Source organism: Rhinatrema bivittatum, chromosome 11, assembly GCF_901001135.1.
Source record: "Rhinatrema bivittatum chromosome 11, aRhiBiv1.1, whole genome shotgun sequence".
Taxonomy (NCBI): Eukaryota; Metazoa; Chordata; class Amphibia; order Gymnophiona; family Rhinatrematidae; genus Rhinatrema; species Rhinatrema bivittatum.
In genome coordinates this window covers 46,145,179-46,173,116 of record NC_042625.1, presented here as the reverse complement: position 1 = coordinate 46,173,116, position 27,938 = coordinate 46,145,179, and the positions used below count along the sequence as shown (strand labels likewise).

At 48.1% G+C, this 27,938-nt stretch overlaps 1 protein-coding gene across 1 annotated transcript in view; it reads right to left on the bottom strand.

The window, feature by feature from the left end:
* ANKLE2 (ankyrin repeat and LEM domain containing 2) overlaps positions 1-27,938 on the bottom strand; it is an 83,184-nt gene that overhangs the window by 40,746 nt on the left and 14,500 nt on the right. The window contains exons 3-6 of the mRNA XM_029619299.1: positions 14,216-14,407; positions 7,449-7,642; positions 6,581-6,769; positions 5,620-5,742 (exon numbers count right to left, since the gene is read on the bottom strand). Coding sequence (XP_029475159.1) covers positions 5,620-5,742; positions 6,581-6,769; positions 7,449-7,642; positions 14,216-14,407 — 698 coding nt within the window. The remainder of the gene's footprint in view (positions 1-5,619; positions 5,743-6,580; positions 6,770-7,448; positions 7,643-14,215; positions 14,408-27,938) is intronic.

The window sequence follows — 27,938 nt, the reverse complement described above, 5'->3', positions numbered from 1 at the left end:
CAATCGATCGATGGACCACTTGGTCTGTCGAGGGGACAACCTATCCTGAGCAGAATTGGATTGATAGACCGCCCCCCAACCTGTCAGACTGGCATCAGTCGTAATGATTATGCACGGTGGTCGTTCCAGATCCACTCCCTGAAGATGACCCGGTACCAACCACCAACTGAGGCTGGACCGGGCAGGCTCCATCAAGGGTAAGGGCAGGACATAGCTCTCAGACTTGTGAACCCAGCGGGAAAGCAGTGCCCTCTGTAACGGCCGCCTATGCGCAAAAGCCCCACAGAACCAACTCCAGGGTACACGCCATATGTCCAAGCACTTGCAAATAATCCCATGTCGTGGGCAAAGGAAGAGCCAGGAGTCTCCAGATTTGAAACATTAAATTGATCATACACTGATGGGAAAGGAACACCTTGCCAACCACCGTGTCGAACTGGGCTCCTAGAAATTCCAACTCCTGAGACGGTATCAGATGGCTTTTGACAAAATTCACTACCTATCCCAAGGATTGCGGGCTGCCCAACCCTGACTGTACTGCTATCTCGCAGAGTGCTTTCGACTTCGCCCGGATGAGCCAAACGTCCAGATAGGGATGGACCAAAATCCCCCGCCGTCGGAAGAAAGCTGCAACTACGATCATCACCTTGGTAAACACTCTGGGAGCCGTCGCCAAGCCGAAGGGTAGGGCGTAAAACTGATAATGCTCTCCCAGGATGTTGAACCGAAGCAACCTCTGATGGCGCGCCCGAATTCCGATGTGTAGATAAGCCTCCGTTCAATCCAAAGAAGTCAAATACGTGCCCTTGTGGACGGCCGCAATGACCGACCTCAGCGTCTCCATCCGAAAACACGGGACGCATAACGCTCGGTTGACCTGCTTGAGGTCCAGAATTGGTCGAAAGGTACCCTCCTTCTTGGGGACTATAAAACAGGTGGAGTAACGACCGGTCCTGCGCTCGGTAGGTGGAACTGGAACCACTGTCCCCACTGCCTGCAGCCGAGACAGTGTCTGCGCAATTATCAGTTGTTTGTCTGGAGGACTGCAAGGGGGAACTATAAAGAGATCGCGAAGCGGCCAAGCAAAGTCCAAAGCGTAACCTTGACTTATAATATTTAGGACCCATTGGTCTGACGTTATCTTGACCCATTCCTCCGAAAGGCGGGCCCACCGGCCTCCAATCAGAGGAATGGATCAGCGTCCCCCCACTGTGAAGGCTTATGGGGGGTAAAGGCATGGAAGGCTCAGGAACACTGAGGCCTCCTGCCTCGAAAGGGATGCGACCAGGCCTATGCTCGGGATGATGATTGCCGCTGCGTGAAGGATGAACCTCTCCTGGCACGAAAGCGGCGTTGCCCGCGAAAACAGCCTCCGAAGGTGCCGAAAGAGCGAAATTGCTTGGGCTTGTCCTCAGGAAGTTTGTATACCTTGTTGTCCCCCCAAATCCTTAAAGAGTTCATCCCCAAACAGCAACTTTCCCCTAAAAGGAAACTAACCCAATCGAGGATTTGGAAGAGGCATCCGCCGACCAGTGTCTTAGCCACAAGGGCCGCCTGGCTGAAACCGCGGACGCCATGGTGCGCGCAGAAGTCCGTAGACGATCGTACAATGCATCCGCTGTGTAGGTGACCGCGGATTCCATGCGGTTAGCCTGCTCCGTCTAGTCAGGAGGAAGCTCCTGGGCGGTTAGCAACTGTGGAACCCAGCGGAGAGTAGCCCTCTGCATAAGGCTGCTACAGACCACGGCTCGGACGCCAAGCGCAAACATCTCAAAAATGCGCTTCAGTAAGATCTCCAATGTTCTATCTTGAAGATTTTTCAGTGCTGTCCCGCCGGTCACCGGAATAGTAGTATGCTTAATAACAGCCATGACGGCCGAGTCTACCTTGGGGACCTTAAGGAGATCTAAAGAATTGCTTAGCAGAGGGTACTGGTTTTTTTTTTTTTAATGATACCTCAGGAAAATCCCATTCCTTGGATACAAATTGAGAAAGCTTATGGTTAAATGGGAAAGGAATTAAGGGATCTAACTCATCCTTGCTGAAAAGCCTAAGGATCTGAGGATCGTCCCCCTCTACAGTGACCTGGCTGTCTATATCCCCTCCCATATCCTGATGGTAAGGGTCTGTAACCTTGGGAATCACCGGATCTGGATCCACAGCAGGGCGAGGAAGGCGGGTTCCCACCTTTCCCTGGTCTGGTGTCGGCTCAAAAAGCTTAGGAGGGGGGAGAGGGGACTCCTGCCAGTCAGCCTCTGCCTCTAGGTAGGCTTTGTGCATTAAAACCGAAATCTAGATGAAAAAGGGCTGCGGTCTCTTAAGAGTCCCCCGAGGCATCGCTGAGATCTTGGGCTCGCTGGCGCTGCGGGCTTAATGCCGGTGGAGAAACCGGAGGGAAATCTCCCTCCTCCGACGCTGAATCTGCGTCCATTCCCGGCGCATTCGACGCGTCCAAAATGGCCACCGCCTCGCCGTCGAGTGGGGGCGGGCCAGGCCTCTGCCCCTTAATCGCCAACTTCTTTGCGGCTCCCAAGGCCGCTACAGAGGAAGCCCACGGGCTGATCCCGGCCGTCAGGAGGGTCCCTCGCCCCCTGGAATACACCGGGAGCAGAGACCCTCCTGAGAAAGCCGGGCCCCCGAGCCTCCACAGGCCAGACAGGCGTACAGCCTAATAGCAGCGGCTACAGAGAAAAGCGCGCGAAAATAAGCCCGACGCGCTGAGTGGAGAGTCCACCCCCTCCGGAGCCCTGGAGCCAAAACGTGGCAGGCCGGGGCGGAGGGAACAGGAACCCAACTCTAACCCGACACACCAACAGGCTGTGAGAATCCTTTGCTTGTTTTTCCCTTCTTCTGTTTTTATTTATTTTTATTTTTTTTTTACAAGAAACCAGCCAGCTCAAATATATAAACATAGCCTCAGCGCAAGCCCCCTTCAGAGAATCAAATCTCTGGCATAAAACTTAGGAGGGGGGAAATTTCTCCCCCCGGCTACTCGGGTACATAAGCTCCGGGAACCAGTCTTCAGGGCACTGCCCTACCTGGCCTGCCACAAATATGCCTCAGCTTTGCCAGCGCCGTGAAAGAAATAAATTCAAAACAATCCCTTTTTTTTTTTTTTTTATAAACAGTATCTAGCTGTCTTCCCAAAGGCTAACATTTGATCTAGTCAGAGGAGTTAGGAGCAAACCTGTGCACCAAGTGGTAAATTTAAGAAGGATCCGGACCGCAGGTTATGCCTCTCAATCTGCTGGAGTCAGAGATATACTGGAGAATCGCAGGTGGCACACCAGGGTATATGGGAGGTGCCTTTTCAGTTTCTCTCTGACTCCATCTGCTGGAAGGGAGGCATAACCCAGCAGTCTGGACTGATCCTGGTACGTACAGGGAACGGGATAGTCGTCTTTTTGGTAACTGCAGACACAACTGCATCCACCTTGGGTATTCTCCACAACTCCAAGGTCTGCTCCAGCAAGGGATATAAAACTTTGCTATAGCCCTAGCTACCTTGAGGCCTGCCTTAACGGAAAAGCCTTAGAGGGACCCTGTAATCCCTCCAGGACCAGGTTTGCTCCCTCACTGTCAGAGTCCTCCTGGGTGACTTTAATCCCCAGCTCCTCCAACACCTGGGGAATCAGTGGATCCAGTTCCTCCCTCTGGAACAGATAGACCACCCACGGTCATCACCTTCTGCAATTTGCACCACATCCAGATCCTGCATTGGATCTCCCAATGCATCCACTGGATCCTGGTCTGGATCCACCAGATCCCCCTGTATCTGATCAGGATCATCCGTCCCCTCCGACGAACTCTTCCACCACGGCTCATCCGAGTCCCAACAAGCGCAGGATCCCTCCTATCTCCACAGGCCTCCAATCCCTGGCCTTCCTGGGTAATGGTCTCTTGGACCCTAACCCTTTCCTGGCTAAATAAGCCTTATGGAGGAGAACAACAAAATCCATGGAAAATTCCTCCGGATCAGAGGAGGAAGAGTCCTGACCAGCAACTCCCAGAGCATCTCCCTTTCCCCTGCCACCAGCATGGTCCTGTTCAGCGGGAAACAGCATGGGAGGGGAGTCCCGAGGCTCCAAAGCAGCAGCCTGACTCCCTGCACGTGCTGACAAGATAGCCGCCGGCTCCTCTGACCTACCCCCCCCCCCCCCGGATCTCCAATGCCGGCCCAACCGCCACTGCGCTCTTGCCACTCTCCAGTGATCCCGTGGAGGTCCTGCCCCCCTCCCCCCGAGGCACAATCCCAGTAAAACGAGGCCAAATCGAGTCAAGCCCACTTTAAACCGCAGTTGCAGCAAACTTTGCTGCATGGGAGTCGGCATGATGGTGCGGAAGGGCTAAAAATAGCCGCTGCCGACAGAAGTGCTCCCTGACACCGTCCGGTGCTGAACACAACCCAGCCCTGATCAACCACTGCAATTAGGCCTGCTCCCTCCTATCTGTCTCCAGGCAGTAAAACCAGTGACCTACCTGCTGCTGCCTCAGCCCTGCTCACCCTGATACCGGTGTGTCACTCTCCTTTTGCTTTGTTTTCTCAAAGACAAAGGCCCAGCTAAAGCAAAAAAGAAATAGAAATACTTCCCTGCTACTGGAGGCTAAGGGCTGAAGGAGCCAGGGACTTAGAGGGAGTGAAGGGCCCAGAGGGGGTAAGGGTAAGAGAGAATTTGTATTCAAACAACAACTAACAAAGACTGAACTACACAGTCTGGGTAAACAAATAAGCATGGGGATAGCTTGCTTATTGCAGCGTTTACTAACCTAAACCAATTAAGCCTGATACATCACTTTGAATGCATATACAGTGTTGCTCTCTGTTTCAACGGCAGGGGGAAATGTGAAAAAGAGGATTTACACAAACATCCAACAAGGCATTGATCTGTGCAGTTAGGGTAAACAAGCAGCGGGGTAACTTGCTTGATGTGGCGGTTACTACCCTTAACCATTAAGCCTTATGATTTACCTTTGATGCAACTCCAGCATTACTCTCTGCATCAACGGCAGGGGGTGGCGGCAGGAAATTCGAATCAGTTACCAACAAGGGCCCTGAACTTGGCGGTCGGTGAAACAGATAAGTATGGGAAAATAAGGGTGGGAGCTTACTGGACAGTCTGGCTGGGCCGTTTGGTCTTTTTCTGCTGTCATTTCTATGTTTCTATCACACACACACACACACACACACACACCCCATCCCCCCAACAAGAAGGGCTGAGTCAGGACAGGGGTCACCAAGCCCCCCACTTGCCCTGCTCCACCAAGAGATAGCCCTCAAAGAAACCTAACACCTCGGGGAGCTGAAACTCCTTACTCTTCTTTTTTCCCTAACTCCAGACTGCAGGTTTGCACCTCCATCATCTGCTGCAGACAGAGAAATACTGAGGGACTGCAGGTGGCACTCTTAGTTATGTAGCAGTGCCTCAAGTTTTTTCTCTGCTTCCATCTGCTGGTAGGGTTGCATAAACCCACTTGTCTGGACTGATCCGTGATACGAACAGGAATTTATCGTTATGTTAGCTCCTGCTTTAAAGAAATAATAGGAGGCGATATGTAACAGGGAGCTGCATTTGGTCAGCAAAAAAAAACTGTGAAAAGGAGAGACTGCAGCAAACTCACATCTTCGGGAGTCTGGTTGTATTTGTTCCTTGTGTTCTTCACAATGTCTGGATGTGAAGACAGCACATTCACCACATCTGCATTCCCAAACTTGCAAGCAAAATGCAATGGTGTATCGAAGCCCTAGAACAGGGACAGAGAATTACACATCTGCTTTCTGTAAATATTCTCTTATCCAGGGTAATAATCTGAAAGTCAGCACTCAGCATATTTGTTCAGCAGTTTGTGATATGAAGCACACACACCCCTCTCTCTGTCTGACAAATCAAGTACAAAAAGCAGGATAATCGAACTGTAGTTTGTAAAAAAAAACTTAACACAAATTGTGTGCATGACTTGATTTCCAGGCACATCTAGAGTAGGGAATGGGGGAGGGGGCTGTGCACACATTAAAGGGTTTCCAGGCACATCCCCAGAAACCTGTGTGCTAAAAGGATTTCCAAGAGTAACCTGGGTACACTGAGGGGCATGAAATCAAGGACTGGGAGCAGTAGTGATTAATAGCAAAAAGAAAGTTCCATTGTGAAGCCAACAATAATTGTGAGGAGTAGACACTGACGAATGACAGGAAAGAATGAACAAAGCCATGCTTCACATCCTGCTCCCCAGACTGGATCAACCACCTTTTCCTGGCAGATGCACAGTGCAAGATGGAAAAATTATGCAAGATATGACTTCAGCTACAAAGTGCTTTGTTTGCTGCTCTATCGCCCTATTGCGGGAAAAGGAGAGAAAGATTGAGGAAAGCATATAGGCAGGCTGAGCACAGAAAAGGGCAAGAAACATTCTTAGACAGGATGGGAACACAATGCACTAATATGGATTCTCTGCTTAGCCAATGGCGCATCTTATATGCCTGCTCTTCTGGGAGGTATTTCAGTAATATGTTATGATTTTGAAACTTTAAAAAAAATAAAAGGAGACTTTTATTAAGTTTGTAGACCTGTATCAGGAAACTCACCATTTTATCTGGAGTGTTCAGATAAAGGTCAACAATGTAGTAGATGCGTTTCTGCAGCATGATCTCGTCGTCGTCTGGGTACATGAGACGCATGAAGACGGGGTTCTCCAACGTGTCCAGCACAAGCTGGCAAATGCCAGGCTGGTTCTCTTTAGCAGCAACGTGCATGACGTTGTACCTGCAGCCTTCCTGGAGATGGGCAAGATCGAAACATGCAATTACCCCATTATAAGAGCACTTAGAAACTACAATGCAAAGCAAGCGCCGGATCAATTAAACAATATTTAGTAAGGAGACAGATTTTAGCACTCCCTTCTTTACATTTTAGACTATGCAGAAAGGCAAAGACACTAAAGGCTGAATATTTACTTTGTTTTGTCCGTTAAGTTCCCCTCTGTCAGAACCTCTTTCACCCCCCATTTATGGCAGGGAGGACCAAAGTGGAAGCACCATCCGTCAGGGCTTGTGGTTCATGCCCCATTAGTATACCTAATGCCCCCCATATTGTGGCTAGAGTTCTTGAGCAGAGGGTCACGGACCCCAGTAGTGCTATCAAAAGGGAATATAAGGGCTATAGCCAAAAATGACAAGATCTACCAATTTAATGAAAACCTGGGCCTAACAAAGGCAAGTAAAAGTTGCCACATTCTAATTCACATCCAGGGTTGGAAGCTTTCCGCAGTCAGTGAAGTGCTATCAACTGCTCACCCTTTTCTTCTCTGCCTCTGTATCTGGATCTACAAATAGCCCTATGAAAATAGCATATCACCTTGCTGTGACAACCTGTAGATTCAGAAGCCAAAAAAGGATCACTGTACACACTAAGTAAACTCAGGTGCCCTCTGGTAAGACTTTCAAGTCAGCTCACCTGCACAATGGTTGGGTTGTCTCCAGATCCAATCAGATAGCGAGGGTTACTCCAAATCAATTCTGAAAAGGCAACCAGATCCCCCTTTTCCACAGCTTTCCGCAGCTTGGCCGTCAAATCTTGTGTGCGTGGACTCTTAAAACTGTTGGCTCTCTCTTTGTTTACAGTTTCCAGTTCACAAGACATCAAGCCATCTGTTGCATGGGGGGGGGGGGGGGCAGGGGAATAAATAAATAAAAATAATTGGTTCTTTCCTGCTAATTTTCATTCCTGGAATACCTCAGATCAGTACACACAAGTGGGTTTATGGAAGCAGAGAACAAAAACTTTGAGGAACTGCTACTTAACAGAGAGTGCCATCTGCAGTCCCTCAGTATTGACCTATACCCAAGCCAAGATCTGTAACTCCCAACCACCAGGATCTCTTCCTCTAAAAGAGATGGGGGAACAAGTTGGAACTCCTACCAAACTGGCCCCTGAACTATGGTCAAGAAACTTTTTGTTTTAAATCTCAAAACTGCAAGAACCATATACAACTATCTCCTGCAGAACAAAATGAAACTCTGCATCACCAGCAGCATCCAGAATCAGGAGAGATCTTTCTAAAAATTAATCATACTCCGAATGGGCCAGGAGTCTGGATTGATCTGAGCTATTCCAGGAATGAAAATTAGCAGGTAAGAACCAATTTTCCTTTCCTGTTCATACCCAGATCAGTCCAGACAAGTGGGATGTATCCAAGCACCTTTACACTGGGTGGGATCACGAAAGACCTGCACATAGCACACTTTCCCCAAAGGCGCCCTCCTCTGAGGCTCTGACATCCAAATAGTAATGTTTAGTGAAAGTGTGCAAAGAGGACCACATTATTGCCTGTCAAATCTCCTGCGGCGACACCAACTGACACTCCGCCCAAGATGCCGCCTGAGCTCTAGTGGAATGCGCCCGCAAACCCTCAGGGATCAGCCAACCTTTACAAATATAGGCCAAAACAATCCCCTCCTTAAATGAGAAATCGTAGTTGCCTTACCACCATTCCTTGGTCCACTGAACACCACAAAAAGGTGGTCCAAGGTCTGAAATTCATTAGTCACATTCAAAAGATGAAGTTCCCTCGCATGGGGAGAATCAGGCATCAAATGCAAAAATCCCGGCAACTCCACGATCTGGCTAAGATGAAAAGCCAACACCACCTTGTGCAAAAAGAAACCGGCCGCAACGAGATCCCATCAACGGAAATCCACAAAAAAGGGCTCCCTGCACGATAAGGCTTGGAGCTCAGAAGTCAGTCTTGCCGAGCAAATCGCAGCATAAGATCCTTCAAGGAAGCACTACTTAAAAGGCTTGAAATAACGGCCACACAAGTCTTGCAGAATCAAATTGAGATTCAAGGATGGACAAAGTCTACAGACTGGAGGGTACAAAAGCTTTGTTCCTTTCAAAAAAAAAAAAAAAAATGCACTAACATACAAATGTGAAGCTAAAAGCTTCCCTGAAACCTTCCTCTAAAAAACAACCTAAGGCTGCAACCTGGACTTAGAGAATTATAAGCCAAACCTTTCAACAGCCCCTCCTGCAAAAAGGCCAAAACCTGGGCCACATTTGCCTGGAAGAGATTAGTGTCATGGGCACCACACCAGGCCTCACTCTCCAAACTCTGATATACGCCAAAGAAGTGGAGGATCTCCTAGCCTGAAGCAGAGTAGAAATCACCGGCTTGGAATACCCCCTTTAGGTGGAAACATCACCTTTCAAAAAGCCAAGTTGGTAGGCAGAAGCGATCCGCCTGTTTCGACAAGTTGGATCCCCGAAACAGCACATCCTTCAAATGGCTTAAGCGAACGGGCCTGTCCACCGCCAGGCTGCACCAGATCTGTAAACCACGGATGTCGCAGCCACTCCAGCACTACCAGGATCACTTGTCCCTGATGTTGCTCGATGTGTCATAGCACCCAACCTACAAGCGGCCATGGAGGAAAGACATACAGCAGTAGCCGAATTCCCTCCGGCGGCTAAAAACTTGGTTGCCTCGGCATTTTTCCTTGTTGCCATGAGATAAGATTGAATTGGGGTTCGCCGCACCTGTGCTGAAGGAGTGCAAAGGCCTCCGCCGACAACTCCCATTCTCCTGGGTCCATTTGATGTCTGCTGAGATAGTCTGCCTGCACATTGTCCACACCTGCTACATAAGATGCTGCAAGAGCTGCTAGATGAAGCTCTGCCCAGGCAAAGAACTCATGAAACTGCTGAGCCACCAAACGACTCTTCATTCCGCCCTGTCGATTGATATAGGCCACTGTCATTGCACTGTCCAAGAACACATGTACTGTCTAGCCCTGAATCCGAGGGAGAAAGAATAGCACCACCCTCCTCATTGCCCTTGTTTCCAGATGATTGATAGACCAGGATGCTTCCACTGGGGACCACTGCCCTTGGGCCGCCAATCCTCAACACACCGCTCCCCAGCCACTGAGATTGGCATCTATGGTCACTACCACCCAGTCCAGAACCTCCAGATCCACTCCCTTCTCCAAACTGGACCACAATAGCCACCACAAGAGACTGGACCTGGCCTTCTCCTGGAGCAACAAATGCACTTGAAATTCCTCAGACATCGGATTCCAACAGGATAGGAGAGCTTTCTGTAAGGCACGCATGTGCGCAAAAGCCCATGGCACGAGATCTAGCATAGAAGCCATGGACCCTAGGACCTGCAAATAATCCAAGACCTTGGGGACCAGCAGGTCCCTCAGATGAACCACTTGCGACTGCAACTTGAGAATCCTTTCCGGGGTAAGGAACACCTTGCCCACCCAGATAGTCCAAGGACTAAAAACGGGACCAACTGATTCTTTGCCTGGTTTATCACCCAGCCTAGGGACTCCAGGCGCTCCATCACTTGCCAAATGGAGGTGAAGCACTCCGCTTCTGACTTCAGCCGAATGAACCAGTCATCGAGATAAGGATGAACCAGTATGCCCTGAGGGCTGCCACCACCGCTATCATCACCTTCGTGAACGTTCTCAGCACCGTAGCCAATCCAAAGGGCAAGGCTTGAAATTGAAAATGCTATCCTAGCACAGTGAATCACAGAAATCTCTGATAATCCGCCCTGATGGGAATGTGGAGATATACCCCGTCAGATCGAGAGAGGCCAGGAAGGCCACCTTGCGCAGTGCTGCAATCATGGTTTGCAACATTTCCACCAAAAACGTGGAACCCGCAATGTCACGTTGACCCTTTGCAGATCCAGAATGGGCCAAAAATGAGCCCTCCTTCTTGGGAACCACAAAGTACACTGAATACCTTCTCTGACCGTGCTGCTCCTCGAGCGACACCAATTGAATGGCTTCCAATCACAGCAGGCGTAGCAGAGTATCCCGCACTGCTGTTCATTTGGCGGGTGAAGCACAACGGGATACTACGAAGGCCTCCTTGAGGGGTCAAGAAAATTCTAACAAGTAGCCATCTCTTGCTACTTCCAGCACCCACTGATCCGAGGTAATTCTGGGCCACTCCTTGTAAAAAAACGGAACAACCTTCCTCCAACAGCCACGAGGGAGGAGTGGACCAGCCTATCTTCATTGGGCGGGCTTGGCACCTCCAGACCCCTGTCCGGGACCCTCTCTGGCTGGTCTACGGGTTCCCCGAAAGGACTGCTGCCATCCTGAACCTTGCTTCTGTGAAGAACTGGACGAACTTCTGCTGGCACAAAATCTCATCTCTCGGAAGCAAGAGCGAGACGGAAAGGTCTTTTTAGTGCCCTTCTTATCCTCGAGCAACCTATTCCCCTTAAGAGTCTGCCAGATGCTTCATTAGCTTCTCCAGGTCCTCACCAAAAATAACGTGCAAGTTGTGCTTTCGACCAAACATTCGCCAACCAACTGCATAGCCACAGAAGCCGTCACGTGGCCACCATATTCCTAGCCGAAGTGCAAAGCAAATCATAGAGGGCATCCCACATATAAGCCACACCCGCTTCCAGGGGAGCATCCTGGCCAGCAGTCACAGGGGTACCTCTGGCGGTCTCCTGGGCCTTCTGCACCCAGCACAAACAAGTCCTCTGCATAAGGCTAGCACAGATTGTAGCCCTCAGGCTCAGAGCAGAGACCTCAAACAGCCTCTTCAACAGGATCTCCAGCTTCTGATTCTGGACATTATTCAAAACCACCGACCCTGCCACAGGAATGGTAGTCTTCATCACCGCCGATACCACCGCATCCACCTTCGGCAGCTTTCACATCTCCAAGATGCTCTCAGGCAAGGGGGTACAACCTGGCCATAGACCTGGCCACCTTCAAACTGGCTTCCAGGGAATCTCACTCCTGGTCAATCAACTTCATCTGCTTCGGCAAGGGGAATGTCCTCAGTGGTCCACGCAAACCCTCCAACACCGGGCTTACCCCCTCCGTATCGGAGTCCTCCTGCACCACCTTAACCCTCAGTTCCTCCAGAACCTGAGGGATGAGTGGTCGCAATTCATTCTTACAAAATAGCCTAGCCACCCTAGGATCATCCCCTTCCGTCAAAGGGACCTCATCCGTATCCAGGTCTCCCAACAACCGAGCCCCTGGATCCATGTCCTGACCAGCGCCCTGGTCCACTTGCGGATCCTCGCCCATCGGATCATTGCCCTCTGAATTCTCAGACGTATCATTACCGAGCGAATGCTCAAGACCCAACAGGTGCAAAATGCCCCCCTTCCGGAGAAGCCTCAGCCTGAGGCCTCTTAAAGCCAACCTGGTCTGGCTGAGAGGCTGGCTGCTTAGTCGCCAGCTCCTGCCTGGCGAGATAGGTCTTGTGCATCAGCAAAACAAAATCCACAGAGGCCACTTGCTCCATGGTCACTCATGCCTTTCCTGTGCTTGCTAGTACATCTCCACCCTTATCTGATCCCTAAACCACAGAAGCAAGCTTGGGAGGGGAGTCCCTGGCCTCCATGTGGAGCCAAAATGGCTACCATCTCTGTGCCCCCTCCCCCGGGGCCTCCTGCACAGGACCTGCAGTCCGATTGCAGCGTCTTCCCCTGGGAGTCTGTGTTGAGGTTCTCTCACCTCCAGAGACACAGTTCGGGCAGAGAAGAGCCGCGTTGAGGTGAAAGCACCTCCCCGCAGGCCCACAGGACTTCCTGCGCTCAGCAGGAGTTGGCATGGCGCTTGCAGCTAAAAATAAACAGAGGAGAAAAAATAAAGCCACCGCAGCTCCACCACTGTCCGGGCTCCAGGTGCTGAACAGATAACACAAGCTGTGCGAGCCTCTCCTTCGCCCGACGATGAGCCAACAGAGCCTTAGCATGGGAAAATAGCCGCACAGACGTCCCTGAAAGGCACCCAGCATCCCCAGCATCCCTCAAGGAAGGACAAAAAAGGATACTCTCCTGCTTCTAGGGCTCCAGGACGCTTCCACAGGCCAGCTTGGGTGGGAAACTTTCAGGGGGAGCGAGGGAACCAGGTCCCCTGGCTTCCCCCCCCTGGAATCAAGGGTCGAGCCTGACCAGGGATATCCAATCCCCCACTCACCCTGCTCAACCAGAGGGATGGCCCACAAAAGGTACCTAACATCTCTGGGAGCTCCGGATCTTCTTTTCCCTACTCTGTGCTAACTAAGAGACTGCAGATTTGTACCTCTACCATCTGCTGGAGACAGAGAAATACTGAGGGACTGTTAAGTAGCAGTGCTTCAAAGTTTTTGTTCTCTGCCTCCATTTTCTGGGAGGGATGCATAAACCCACTTGTCTGGGCTGATCTGGGTATGAACAGGAATGGATAATTTTGTAGCACAGTGAATTAAACAGCAGCAAAATAATCACAATTTATTTCTGGACATCACCTCTTCTAAGATGCTTTAGCATCTTCTCTATTTCACAAAAACTATCATGCAATCCATCATCTTTAGGCTGCTCCAAAGTGCACTGGAAGGACTCCTCCATGCCAGAGTTATTTCAGAGAACTTCACTGAAGCACTATCTACTAAAGGAGGTTCAAGGGCAGTACCGAGGGATCGCACACACATACACATAGTATCCACTGGAAATACTTCACTTCCAGGAGTTACAAAGACACACTTGCATCACAAGTTATGAACGACTATGAACAGTGGGCATCAGGAGTCTGTCATTTGTCACTGATAAGAAAATTAAAGGCCTCTACGCCTAGTTCTTGAGTACCCCCTAAGCAGGCTGGTTTTCAAGATATAAACACAGGCAGTTCAAGAAAATCTCCCATGCATATCCTTTGTGGCTATCCTGAAAGCCCAATTGGCCAGAGTGTGCTTTAGGACCTTTTGTGAATCACTACTTTAAGCTCCTTGAAGTGGCCTTTTCCTTTTACTGTACATACTAGCAGAAAAGTGCCAGCGTTGCTTGGATAGCCTGGTGTACAACAGCTTGTGTGTATGCATGTGGGTGCCTGCATGGCTGTGTGTTTGGGGGAGTCTGTGCATGTGTGTGCAAGGCACTATATGCGCTTGCATGAGCTTGTGTGTCTATGCCCGCCTGTTCTAGTGGGTGGAAACATGAGACAGGGCTTTGCAGACAGAGCATATTAGCAAACATTACATGGCGTTGCTCGAGCTGTCAGATCAATAAAAGAAAATTAGTTCTTACCTGCTAATTTTCATTCCTGTTATACCACAGCCTAGTGATAGAATGCACTAGTTTATTTAAATTGAATACATGTGACAAAACAGGGTACTGTATAGCTTTTTTTAAAAAAAAAAAATGTCATAGCATCTGAAAAGATCATAAATACTTTTTGCCAAGCTCTCACCCCTGTTATATCCTGGTCCCTGTTTCCCTGGTGATAAGGGGAGCGACTTGCTTGGAGAAGGGTAATAGTCACAGATCCCTCTAGCAAATTTCTCTGCATCCTCTTTGTTGGAGAAGGCTTTAAAGCGAGAACCCTTCATCATCTTCACAGCCTGCAGTGCTTCTTTCTTATCCTCATAGACATGTACTTGATCTGAAATAAAACAAATCCCCTACAATTCACATCCTTCCAAGCTAAGGTGCTGCTCTCACTATGCACATTCCTATGCTGAGATACAGTCACAGAAACCAAACAGGTAGATCTCCAATCAGAAAAAGGAGAAACAAGGAAGGTTTCAAGTTATCTTAGCAAATGATTAGGTGTGACATGAATATAATCCAGAAATTATATATTCAATTACTTTAACTAGTACAATCACTATAGAAAATAAGTAAACAAGTTCAATCCTATGTTCTCTGTGACCATGCTGACAAGCTCTCTGCTGTTTCTACCCAGATCCAGGGTACATCCCAAGACATTTATGCCCATGGTTAAATTTCACCTGACTACAGGAAGGCAGATACAAGTAAGTACTGCAATGAATTTTGACATAAAACACCATATTAGCACTATAAACATTGGGAGAGTGAGGAGATAGTAACTCTGGATTTTGAGGTTCATCCAGTTTTGTAAAGACAGGCAACTTCAATAGCAGCTGAAATCTAAAATCTTTGGTCAGCTCCTATTACAAGTCACATTGCAGGGCCAAATACACAAAAGGGATGTCTCCATTTTTTGGTTTATTGGCAAGAAGCTTAGTGTATCTGCCTGAGGTTTTCTAGTCTCGGAGGATGGATGGTCTATGACAGAGGAATCTAAAGGGGTCCAGGAAAGTCAGCAAGAAAACATGATAGCAACCACTAGTCCCAACTCTGGCTTCCTTTGGCAAACTTTCCTGGATATGATTGTACGTGTAGAGGCAAGCACGTTTCTGCCTGAGCCAGCATTAGCAAAACCCCTCCCCTGTATCCCTTCAATGCATGCAGATCGTTAAGCAAATATTCGGCATGGTGTGAGATTTATAAGGAATGTCAGCAATTCTTCATCCATATATTTTCCATTTCTTACAAATTACAATGGCCATCACTAACCACACCTCCTTCCAATGGTTCTCAACCTGTTCTTACATACCTTCCTCCAACTGGCCTGGTTTTCAAAATATCCACCTTGAATATGCATAACATATACATTAAACTCACAGATACCGCAGAAGAGTAGCCTAGTGATTAAAGCAGTGGGGGTGCAAACCAAAGCAACCAGGATTCAAATCCCACTTCCACTCCTTGTGTACAAATCATCTTCTATTGCCTCATATATAAATTTAGATTGTAAGTCCTCTGGGGAAAAGGGCAATAACCTACAGTACCTGAATATTATCTGCTCTGAAGTGCCTGAAAAAGCAGAATATAAATAAACTCCGCTCTTAGACCCAAAGTATGCAAATATGTGTTATGCATATTCAATATGGATATTCTGAAAACCAGATCAGTTGCAGTCGAGAGAGGCCTATGCGACTGAGTTAAGAACCAGTTTAAGCATAAACTACTGCCTACATGATTTCATCCATATTTTAAGAGTTCAGGTAGACTTCCTTTCCAAATTGTACATGGCAAGCCATACCTCAGTCATGTAAACTTAAAATCTGGTTGACAGAGTAGGCTGCACTTCCTTCAGGTGAGAATTCCACCATGGACACTGGCCATGCAACTAAGCAAAACACTTATTCCCACTGTGCCTAACCTTTGCAGTCTAACCTCTCCCTTCTGATCTGGCACAAACAATGACAATCTCGCTTCCCTGCCAGAAAAATACTGGACTAGCAGCAGATTATTTAAAGGCCATACTTTCCCCAGAGTTTGAATGAGTTTGTACAAGGTTTGTTAGAGCAGGGGATGAGAAGGGAGCCTTCTAAGCTGAGTCATCCATACATTAACTTGTAGTAGTCAGGGAGTTAGACCTGCTTCAGATGCATTTGCTGCCTTACACTTGCATGCCTTAAAGAAGCAGAGAAGATGGATTCCACTAGTGAACAAGTATGTAGAATGACAGGGTTTAAGACGTATCCAAACAAACTGGGATCTACCAATTTGCCTCAAAACCAGTACATAAGAAAGGAAAATTGGTTCTTACCTGCTAATTTTCGTTCCTGTAGTACCAAGGATCAGTCCAGACTGCTGGGTTGTGTCTCCCTTCCAGCAGATGGAGTCAGAGAAAAAAAAAACCAACAGGCACCCCTCTTAACTTGGTGTGCCACCTGCAATCCTTCAGTATTATCCATACCATAGCAGAATGAATAAATAGAGTACGAAAACCCCCAAAAGGTAAGAACCAATGGCTACATCAATTTGCTCAACAAATAACTGCTTAAATTATGTACAAGGAAGGACACCTCGCTATGCAACACGAATGGCCATCCCTGTAAAGTATTCTGCAGAGTGAAAACAATAAGATGTAACGGACTCTCCATCCTCCAAGGGCGGGCATCTGGACTGATCCTTGGTACTACAGGAACGAAAATTAGCAGGTAAGAACCAATTTTCCTTTCCCTGTATGTACCAGGATCAGTCCAGACCCCTGGGATGTTCCCCAAGCTACCCTAAATGGGGTGGGACCTGGAGAGTCCCGCTCGAAGAACGCTGCTGCCAAAGCAGTCGAAATCCGGATGATGGACATCCACACGGTAATGCTTAGCAAAGGTATGTAACGATTTCCAAGTGGCCAATCTGTAAATCTCTTGTGGCGAGAAACTGACTTTCCGCCCAAGATGCCGCCTGAGATCTGGTGGAATGCGCCTTCAAACTGTCCGGTATGGCGCACCCGAGACAGATATATGTGGAGGTAATGGCCTCCTTCAACTACCTAGCAACAGTCGCTTTTTTTTTTTTGTGTAGAAAAATTTTTATTGGCAAACAAGGCTACAAAACAGTAGAAAAACAGAACACAAATGTTAAACAGGCATCAGAGCCCGATCAATAATGAAATCACTGTTTTCCATGCACATGTAAACAAAACCCAAGTAACCAGTTTTATACAATGTATAAGTATGTCCCAACCCCAATATCCACCCCCCACCCTCCCACACACACACACACATCGGAACACAGGGTTATAAATTGGTAAAGGAGCGAGAAGAGAAGTAGAAGGGGTAGTGAAGATCAAGGGAAGTAGAACAGCGGGCAGAGGACAGGTCCCCCAGCAGATCCAGTATGGGGTAGCCCACACTAAATGATCACAAAGTTGCAAAATAACAAACACGGAAATGCAAGAGGCCAAGAAACACCAGTAAACACCACTAATCACCAGGATGCCACAATGACGTTCAAGGGCAAGGAGCAGGGGAGGATGGAGATGCCTGAGAATCGAGCCACTTAACATAATGGACCCAAATTTTCTCAAAAATACCCATGCGATCTCTGAGCACAGCAGTAAGTCTACTGAGTTGGTAATACATGTATAACCTATGTTGAATTTTAGCTAAGCTCGGTATGGTGGTACCCTTCCAATGGAGTGCTAGTTCAGATCGAGCTGCAATAAAAACATGTGTCAAAAACCTCTGAGTGTGGTTATTGTGTCCGGGAACTGGAAGGCCTAAAAGCACATGCCAGGGTTCAGCCTCTATCGAATCCGGAATAAACGTGGATAACCAAGCAAACACTTCTCGCCAGAGGATAACAACCGCCTGGCATTCCCACCAAAGATGATAATAGGTACCTGTGTTCCCACACCCCCTCCAACAACGGTCCGATAGGGCTGGACGATATTTATGTAACTGGACCGGGGTATAATGCCACCTATAAATAAGTTTGTAACAGTTTTCCTGTAAACCCACCGACACTGAGCATTTATGAGCAAGTGTATAGATAGCGTCCCAGTCCTGGTCATCCAACTGACACTGAAAGTCCCGATCCCACAAACCACGATGTCGGGGGGGATCCTTTACCACCCCATTAAGAATGCTATAGATCTTAGAGATAACGCCCCGTATGGTGGATGCATTCTTGCAATAGGTTTCAAAGAGGGTACCCTTTAATTTTAAGGCACTCCCACGAAGACCCCTTTGAACAAAATAGTACAGCTTAGCATAATGTAAAAAATCTATCGCAGGCAAAGTATATGTAGAGCAAAGCTGATCGCGGGTCATAAGCGACCCTTGTTGTTGGACATGTCCCAGACGAACAATGCCCTCAGAGGTCCACTGAGTCAACGTCGGGGAGTGATCCTGGATAGAAAATACCGTGTTAGAACACATGTGAGTCATTATAGTGTATTTCTCAGGACCCACAAGCGTAGGCTTCCAAGTGTGCCAAACCCGAAGGGTTGTGCGGAGAGCAAACGGAAGATACAAGAGTGGTCCCCACGTTACTTTAGGTTGCCAGGGCAGCGCAGAAATGGGAAAATCCCCTAGAAGTGACTGTTCTAAGTGCACCCACTGCGGTATGTCGCTAGTGCGATGTAAAGCAACCAGAGCTCGTAATTGTGCAGCTGAGTAATACCAAAATAAATTCGGTAGGTTAACTCCCCCCTGGATTTTTTTTTTTTTTTTGATTTATAGCTTTTATTGGCATGAAATAAAACAACTGTGCACCATATACTAAATGCAATACAACCAGAATTGAACAGTCAATGCTATTGTGCTGTATAGCTGAGAGCCATTTTACGCGAACCCATCCCCTTGATATCCCCACCCCCCCCCCCCACCCCTAGAGTTAGCTAGCATAGACCACATGAATATATGGTAAGCAATACACCTGCTATCAGACATCAAAGAACACATAAGCTTGATAAATGAAAAACTCTGTGGCAGAACAATAGCCCTGCAGTGATAGGAAGTCCCATTGGATTCCGCCCTCCCGGGGCGGTAACAGAATCACTTGGCCGCACCGGTCTTGTAATCGTCCATTATAGTTCACTACTGAGCAGTAGACATTCGGAGCCAGTGTTCATATCGGCCCCAGATCTTATGAAAGTTCTGAGTCGATTTATTGCGAAATGCTGTAACCTTCCCCAGAGTGTGCGTGTGAAGGACCAATGCTTGAACCGTAGTTAACGTGGGCACGCTGGAATCCTTCCAACACCGCGCTATAGCACATCTGGTCGCGGTGACCACATATTTAATAAAATAGTTATGAAATTTTGATCTGTCTTGGAGTTCATCATTCAGTAGCGCTTGTGCTGGTGTAAGTTGTATGCTGCCCTTCAAAATCGTAGATATCCACGCCGATATCAATTTCCAAAGCTGTTGTAATTTGGGGCATTGCCACCAAAGATGGAAAAAAGTACCTCTGTCCTGGCAAAGTTTCCAGCATAGCCCCTGTGTGTTTGGCGCATAATGTTGAATAAGACTTGGTGTGATATACCATCTGTAGTATAATTTGTACCCATTTTCAATGTGCTGGGTGGATATAAGTCCCTTCCTTAATCGTTGAAAAATCCGCAACCAGTCCTCCTTCATCCAATCACATTGTAAATCTGATTGCCACGCTTGTATATGTGACGCAGACATATCAAAGTCATCGCTTAATAAGCCATATATATTAGAAATATGTTTGTTAACCCTATGTGCATGTCGACACATACTCTCAAAAGATGAAATACCCTTTACAAGGTCAGCTTCAATCCGCTTTCTAAGGAAAAAGTGTCTAACTTGGAGATAGCGAAAGAGATCTGCAGGCCCCAACTGGAATTGGCGGCAAAGGGTATGGAATGTTAGCAGACCCCCAGGGGACCAAATATGGGACCATTGTGAAATACCCTTATCGAGCCAGAGCTTGAACGCTGTCGGATTGCCAGCAGGTCGAAACTCCCTGTGATAAAATAAGTGTGTGCTGTGGAAGAAACTTTGGGAGCCCACTAGGGTTTTCTTCCACCGGTCCCATACTGTTAGGGTAGTTTGTACAGTCTCGGGTAGGGGCGATCTAAGGCACCTGGAAACCTTGGTCTGCCATAACAATGCTGTAATAGGAAAAGTACCCATCATGGCCTGCTCCATGCGCACCCAGGGTTTGCTCTGTTTGATGTCATGCCACTCTATGGCCGCTTTCAAATGGGCCGCCCCATGGTAACGGGCCAGACTGGGCACCCCCACCCCTCCTCTATATCCAGGCAAGAACAACGTCTTCAGAGCAATCCTGGGTCTTTCCCTGTCCATAAATATTTGTTTAGTCTCTTTGCCATTTATCCAATAACTTTACAGGGATAACAATGGGTAATGTCTGCAGTAAATACAGAATCCGGGGCATGATGTTCATCTTTAGTACTGCTAATCTCCCCAGCCAGGAAATGTGATATCTATCCCACTCTTCTAGGTCTTTATATATTTTCCCCATAAGCGGTGTATAATTTAATTGAAAGAGATCATTCTCTGTGCCCAGATAGACCCCCAAGTATTTTAACTTGCGATTAGCCCACTTGAAGGGAAACTCCCTTGCAATTTGGCCAAGCAAATCTGGGGAGACATTGACATTTAACAATTCCGACTTTTCCCAGTTGATCGAAAACCCCGATACACTACTAAAGGTTGCTAATTCTCCAGAAAGTGCCCGCAATGATGTAAGGGGGTCAGTAATAGTAAACAGAATGTCATCTGCGAAAAGAGACATTTTAGAGGAAAAATCTCCAACGCTCACTCCAGAAATCAAGGGATTGTTCCGAATGCGATGAGTGAAGGGTTCCAGGAAGAGTGCAAACAGCAGTGGGGATAATGGACACCCCTGCCTGGTACCCCTCCCAACTGCAAACGAAGAGGAATACCCCCCATTAATTTTTAGACAAGCGGAGGGTGCTTCATATAATTTTTGAATCCATGTAAGAAACTTGTCTCCCAGATTAAATAAGCGCAAGGTATGGAACAAAAAGGGCCAATGCACATAGTCGAAAGCCTTTTCGGCATCTATGGCTAACAAAAGCAGTGGAATGTGTTGCGAGCGGGCCCATCCCATGATATCAACTGTTTTGCGGACGTTATCCGACGCCATGCGGCCCGGGATAAAGCCTGATTGATCGGGGTGAATCAATCCGGGCAAGGAAACATTAAGCCTGTGGGCTAAAATTTTGGCTAGAATTTTCATGTCTAAGTTAATTAAAGATATGGGGCGATAAGAGCCACATACCGTAGGATCCCTGCCAGGTTTCGCCAGCTGTGTCACCCCTGCCATATTATCGTCCGGGGAGATCGAAGCCGTCCCCTGCAGAGAATTATATAATGAAACCAGCGGAGGCACCAGTAACCCCATAAATTTCTTATAAAAAGAGGCGGTATATCCATCGAGCCCTGGGGATTTGCCTATTTTCATGGATTTAATGGCCCAAGTCACTTCTGCAGCAGTGATATCCCTAGTTAGAAATATTTGAGCCTCAGGGGTGACCTGCGGTAAAGTAGAATTTTGAAAGTAGGCTTCCAGCTCAGCTTGGTTTATGCTGGTCTGGGGAGCATAGAGTTCCGTATAATAACGGAGAAAGCGCTGCCGAATATCAGTATTGGAGGTTAATATCATTCCACTGTCGGCCTTTAATTTAACAATGTTATTCTGGGCCTGACGGATCTTTAATTTTCGGGCCAACTGTCTGCCCGCCTTGTTGCCTCCTTCATAATATTGCTGCTGACTACAAATTAACTTGTGTGCGATTTGGGCCGCTTCCAGATCCGCCAAATGCTTGCGTAACGTGTCTATTTGTATTAATATATCGGCCTCTCCTGTAGCGGAGTGCACCTGCCCCAGCTGCTGCAATCGCATTAAAGTATCAAGCTTATCTTGCTGTTTGCATCTCTTTACATAGGCGCCCCGGGCAATAAGTTTCCCTCTCACCACCGCCTTCAGACAATCCCACAGGGTAGTGGGAGACGTATCCGGGATGTCATTTAACTGTAAATACTCCTGAATGTCCCCGTACAACCGAGTACAAAATTCCTCATCTTCAAGTAGACTATCATTGAGTCTCCAAAATTTGCGTCCCTTATCATACCCAGAGAAGTGGAAATCCACAAACACGGGTCCATGATCAGACCACGTGATGGGGCCCAGGGACGGAGCTAGAACCTGATTACAGCAGCCCTTATCTACCAGTAAGTAGTCAATACGAGAGTAGGATTTATGCACCCTAGAAAAAAAGGTATAATTCCTGGATTTGGGGTGCCAAACCCGCCAGACATCTACGAGACCGTGGTGTCGTAAAAATCGCCGAAATGCCTGTCGGTCCGTTCTTCTAGTGGAAAAGGTAGTGTGGGAATTATCTAAGCGAGGGTCCATCGTCAGATTAAAATCCCCTCCTAGGATTATATGACCTTCGCCCCACAGATCTATAATCTGAGACAGACCATCCATATAGGCGCTCTGCCCCGCATTGGGTGCATATGAACTAATCAGGGTGAACTTCTCCCCTCCCACAGTGATAACCAGTAATAAGTACCTGCCCTCCGGGTCTGACCGGCATAACAATTCTTCATATATCAGATCCTTGTGCATAAGTATTCCCACTCCTAGATATTGGCCTTGCAGCCCAATATTGTCTAGGGAAGCTTGGGTGTTTAAGTAAGTACTCGTATCTTCTCTTTAAGTGAGTTTCTTGCACGAAGGCTATCATGGTATGATGGAAGTTCAAGTCATCAAAGAGGGATTGCCGCTTTAAGGGTGAATTCAGTCCCTTTACATTGAGGGACATAATGTTAAAAGTTGTCATGTGAATGATTCATAAAAAGCTAATTTCCCAATGGGCCGCCCCCGCGGTCCCAGCCACTGTATTAATCTGGCTTGTCTGCGCTCCCCTGTGTTCCATGAGTCCATTATATGATAAACTCGGTGATAGCTGCCATCCTCTAGCTTCCTCCCCCCCCCCCCCCCCCCCGCTCTCCCACCTCCCCCACAGCTTGTTCCCTGTCCCAGGGCCACGCTGTCTGATTAAGGGAGGAGTCGATCATCCCAGCAGTAGTCCTCCCTCAATACCATCAGATATGCTTAAGAAAACAATATTTGACAACAGGACATCTCTAACATATTAGCTGTCTATCACAAACCCTTGTGCCACAACTTTAGAACAAGCAGAAACCCTAATTAAACCGTAGTTAAACAAGCTTAATAGATATCTGTGAGATAAGCCTCACAAACAGGATCCCAGGCCTCAGTCCCACGAGCGATGACCCAGCCTGGACATTTCAACGCATGTGAGTCCTGAGATGGCAAGAATCCCCCGTAGTGACTCCATCTCGCTCATCAATCCGAAGCTCAGCGCTGTGTAATCGAATCAGGGTGGCGCCGCAGCCTTCTATCGCCTCTGGTCACCCGTTGCCATCTCGGTGGCCCCTCCTGCCGAACTGGTGGTTTTGGGGGGACAGGTAAACCCGAAATCTCTGGGTAACCTGCATCCCGCAGAAAGTTGGAGGCCTCTGCCGGCGTTTTCGCCCGATGTGCTACGCCCTTCAAGGTAAAATTAAGCCCAAATGGAAATAGCCATCGGTATCGAATATTTTCTTTTCTGAGGAGGTCAGTGACCGGTTTAAAATCCCTCCGTTTTTTTTATTGTTATGGGTGAGAGGTCCATAAATATCATGACCTCATGTCCCTGCCACTTCCAGCTGGTTTGCTGCCGCGCTATGTTAGCAATTCTGTCCTTGACAGCATATTCATGGTAGCACGCTATAATGTCTTTAGGCAAATTATTAACCCGGGGGCCAAAAACCCTGTGGGCTCTTGCTATTTTTACCTCCTCTGGCTCTGAAGAAGTGGTTCCCGCGCCTGAGGCCAAAAGCATGGCGCTGATCTGTGCCACTGTGGTTATGCAGTCTGCATATTCCGGGCCCTCCGGGACGCCTCTGAAGCGGAGATTCTGCCGCCTGGACCTATTTTCTAAGTCTTCCATCTTGTCTTGCAGGCGTTCCATTTCGTCCTGTATATTCTGAATTTTATCTTGCTGCTCCTTGAGGTCCGCACTATTTGCTTCTGCTCTGGTTTCAACCTCAAATATCCGGCGGCCATTTTCAGCAATATCCTCCTTGAGCTCCTCTATGGAGGACATGATGGCCGCGGTTTTCGCCGCGATTTCAGATTTTATTTCTTCGACCCAACCCTTCATCTCCGATTTCGTGGGGATCACGTTTTCGTCGGTAGGGTCGCCCGTGGCCATCGCTCCGATATCCGCCGCCTCATTCCCCGCCCCCGCCATGATTTCGCCTGGGGCCTCACCTTCTTGCGGCAATTTGCTGTACGAGTATTTTTTAAATCCACCGTTTTTCGCCGGTGAGACATCTGCCGGCAAGCCCGATGTTATTAGGAGTGGTTGGGCAATAAATCGCCGGTCAGAACGCCCGATGTCAGTGGCTTTGGCTGATGTCGAGGGAGAGACTCAGATTTAGTCCGCCATCTGCTGGGATGACGTCACATCCTCCCAACTCCCCCCTGGATTTTTGGCCTATATAACGTGGTCCTCGCCACTCTTGGAGGACGTCTGCGCCAAATATAGCTACATAAAATTCGTTGCCATTGTTTGAGTACACTGTTGGGTAAGTAGATGGGAAGGGTCGTAAAAAAATATAAAAATCTGGGGAGAATGTTCATCTTAAGGACAGCCAGGCGGCCCAACCAGGAATGCATTTGGTTCTGCCAGCCATGTAAATCTTTTAGAATGGTTTTTACGAGAGGATCATAATTCAGGGAGAATAACTGACTGGTAGAGGATCCCAAACGAACCCCCAAATATTTCAACGCAGGCTGGGCCCATTTAAAAGGAAATGACTGTTCGATCATTCGGACTTCAGAAGAGAATAGGGTTAGATTAAGAAGTTCCGATTTGTCGTAGTTCACCTTCATGCCGGAAACAGCTGTGAACCGACCCAACTCTGCCATAACACCCCGAAGTGAGTTCACCGGATCAATAAGGGTGAACATCACATCATCTGCAAAAAGGGAGATTTTGAAATGGTGATCACCCCTCCGCACCCCCACAATATCCTCGGATTCCCGAACTGTTGTAGTAAAAGGCTCCAGAAATAGAGCAAATAAGAGAGGGGACAGTGGGCACCCCTGTCTAGTTCCCCGCTGAATGGAAAAAGAGTCCCCATATCCCCCATTGGCCTTAACCCGAGCAAAAGGGTGATCGTACAGCTTCCCCAGCCAAGACATAAAGGAGGAGCCAAATGCCATGCGCTGCAATGTTTTAAATAAGAATGGCCAGTGAACCAAGTCAAAAGCCTTCTCGGCATCTAGGGAAAGGAGGACCGCCGGCTGTCGATGAGTGTGCACCAAGTCAATGATGTCCACAATCCTCCTAACATTGTCCGCCGCCAGGCGACCTGGCACGAATCCCACTTGGTCGTTATGCACCAAGCCAGGCAAGACCCCATTAAGTCGTACTGCCAGAACTCTGGCCAATAATTTGAGATCTATGTTAATTAGCGAAATAGGTCTGTAAGAGCTGCATTTTGTGGGATCGCGGCCGGGCTTGGGAAGCACGGTTATACCCGCCGTATTGAAATCACTACCAAGGGTGGCACCTTGTAAGAGAGAGTTAAAGGCGTCCGTTAAGGGACCCACCAATATATGCGCAAATTTGCGATAATAAATACCCGTGAATCCGTCGAGGCCTGGAGCCTTGCCTGGCTTTAAATGTTTAATAGCTTGAAGGACCTCATCCTGGTCGATGGGCTTGTCTAAATATTCCCTCTGGGAATCCGTGAGAGTGGGCAACCTGACCGAAAGTAGGTATCTATCAATAGCAGCATCTGTCACCGTACCATCAGGGGCATACAACTGAGCATAAAAGTTAGTAAAAGCATGCCTAATACCCTCCGAGGTTGTAGTGGGCGGCCCAGTCCCTAGATCAATTTTCTCAATGGTCGTCTGGGCCCGAGCTGCTCGCAATCTATGTGCAAGGTAGCGCCCCGCCTTGTTACCCCCTTCAAAAAACTGTTGCTTTAATAAAAGGAGACGATGACCGATAGCCTCGTCATCCAAAGAGCAAATTTGACTCTTAATTTGCAATATGCGGTGGTAGATTTTTTGAGAGGAGGTGGCAATGTGTTGTTTTGTCAAGGCTTCCAGGTCAGCCATTAAAGTAAGCCTAGTAAGTGCCCTAGTTTTATTACAATAGGCCGCCTGGGACAAAAAGTGGCCCCTCATAACAGCCTTAGAACACTCCCAGAGAAGCAGTGGACTAGGACCCCCAGTAGCATTCTCCTGAAAGTAATGTTTCAGATGGGATTCCAGTTTAGCAAGAAACCCCTGGTCCTTAAGAAGGCTCTCATTAAGTCGCCAGGGTCTGTACCCAGGGTCTAAATCTTGAAGGGCTACCTCAATCCATATGGGAGCATGATCAGACCAGGTGATGGGGTCTATCCCCGTCTGGTACACTCGAGCCTGAGCTTGCACAGAGACAAATAAATAGTCAATTCTCGTATAGCTGCCATGGGGGTGAGAATAAAAGGTGTAGGACCGGGAATGAGGATAGCGTTGCCTCCAAAGATCAACAACGCACCACTTATTCAAAAAGCGGCACCACCTAGTTCGAAATCTAGTGGCTGGCCCCACCCCAGTACTATGGTCCAACTTAGGAAATAATGTAGCGTTAAAGTCGCCTCCCAGGACAAGGTCCCCATCCAAGTGTTGCTGCAATAGACGATCAAGTTTGCTTAAAAACGCTACTTGACCAGTGTTAGGAAAGTAAACGTTAAGGAGAGATATAACACTGGTACCCACTCTAATCTGGAGAAAAACATACCGGCCCTGAGGGTCAATAACAGTAAGCAGGACTTCATGCACACATGTACTAGAAATCAATATCCCCACTCCCACATACTTGTGATCCTTAGAGCTCGCCGCCCAGCAGGCAGTAGAAAAGCCAGGAAACCTCAGCAGCCTTTCATGATGCTTGCGCACATGAGTCTCCTGCAGGAATGCTATGCCAACCCTCTGTCGCTTAAGCTCCCTGGTAAGTAAAGAGCGCTTTCGGGGAGTGTTGAGCCCTTTCACATTAAGGGAGAGAATCTTAGTAGCCATCAATCAGAGAGAAACAGTGAACCAGTAAGAATACTGAGACCTCCCCAACCCGCTGCACACATCAAAGAAGAGAACACCCCTACCCAGTCCTTCACCACCCAAAATAGAAGAGAGAGACCAAGTGCCCCAGTGTGTGACCCCGTAGTTACACCGTATCCCAGCTGCCACCCCAGGGATACACAGGAAATGGGAGCCATGGCCACCCGATATACAGCAGTCACCAACCCCCAAAAATCCCCCCCTCCCCCCCAACCCGCCTCCTAATGCTAGCAATATACTGAAACCTAAACAGCAAACCCACACGCATACCAAAAATATATATAGTACGCTAACTGAGACCACACACTCAACGCAGCATGGCAAAAGAGTCTACAGAGGAAAGGCAGTCCATGAACAGAACCAAGTCCACACATCCATGGAAATGCAGCAACCTGAAAATTAGTCCTGCAAGCAGCGAAGAAACAGGTCCAAAGGAGAGATCACCCTTGATCCTTCTGTGGAGAGCGACGAACATCCGATTGCCTCCTCAGCCTTTTTCCCCCCTTATCTGCACGTTGCCAGCGAGGGGTGGCGCCCAGCTTACTCAGTGGCGCCTCCATCTTGGGGACCTGGAATGATGCTGGGATTTGCGCTTTCTGAAAAGCCTCCGCCGCATCTGCCAGAGTTTTACCCTTATAAGTCACTCCTTGAGCTTGAAAAAG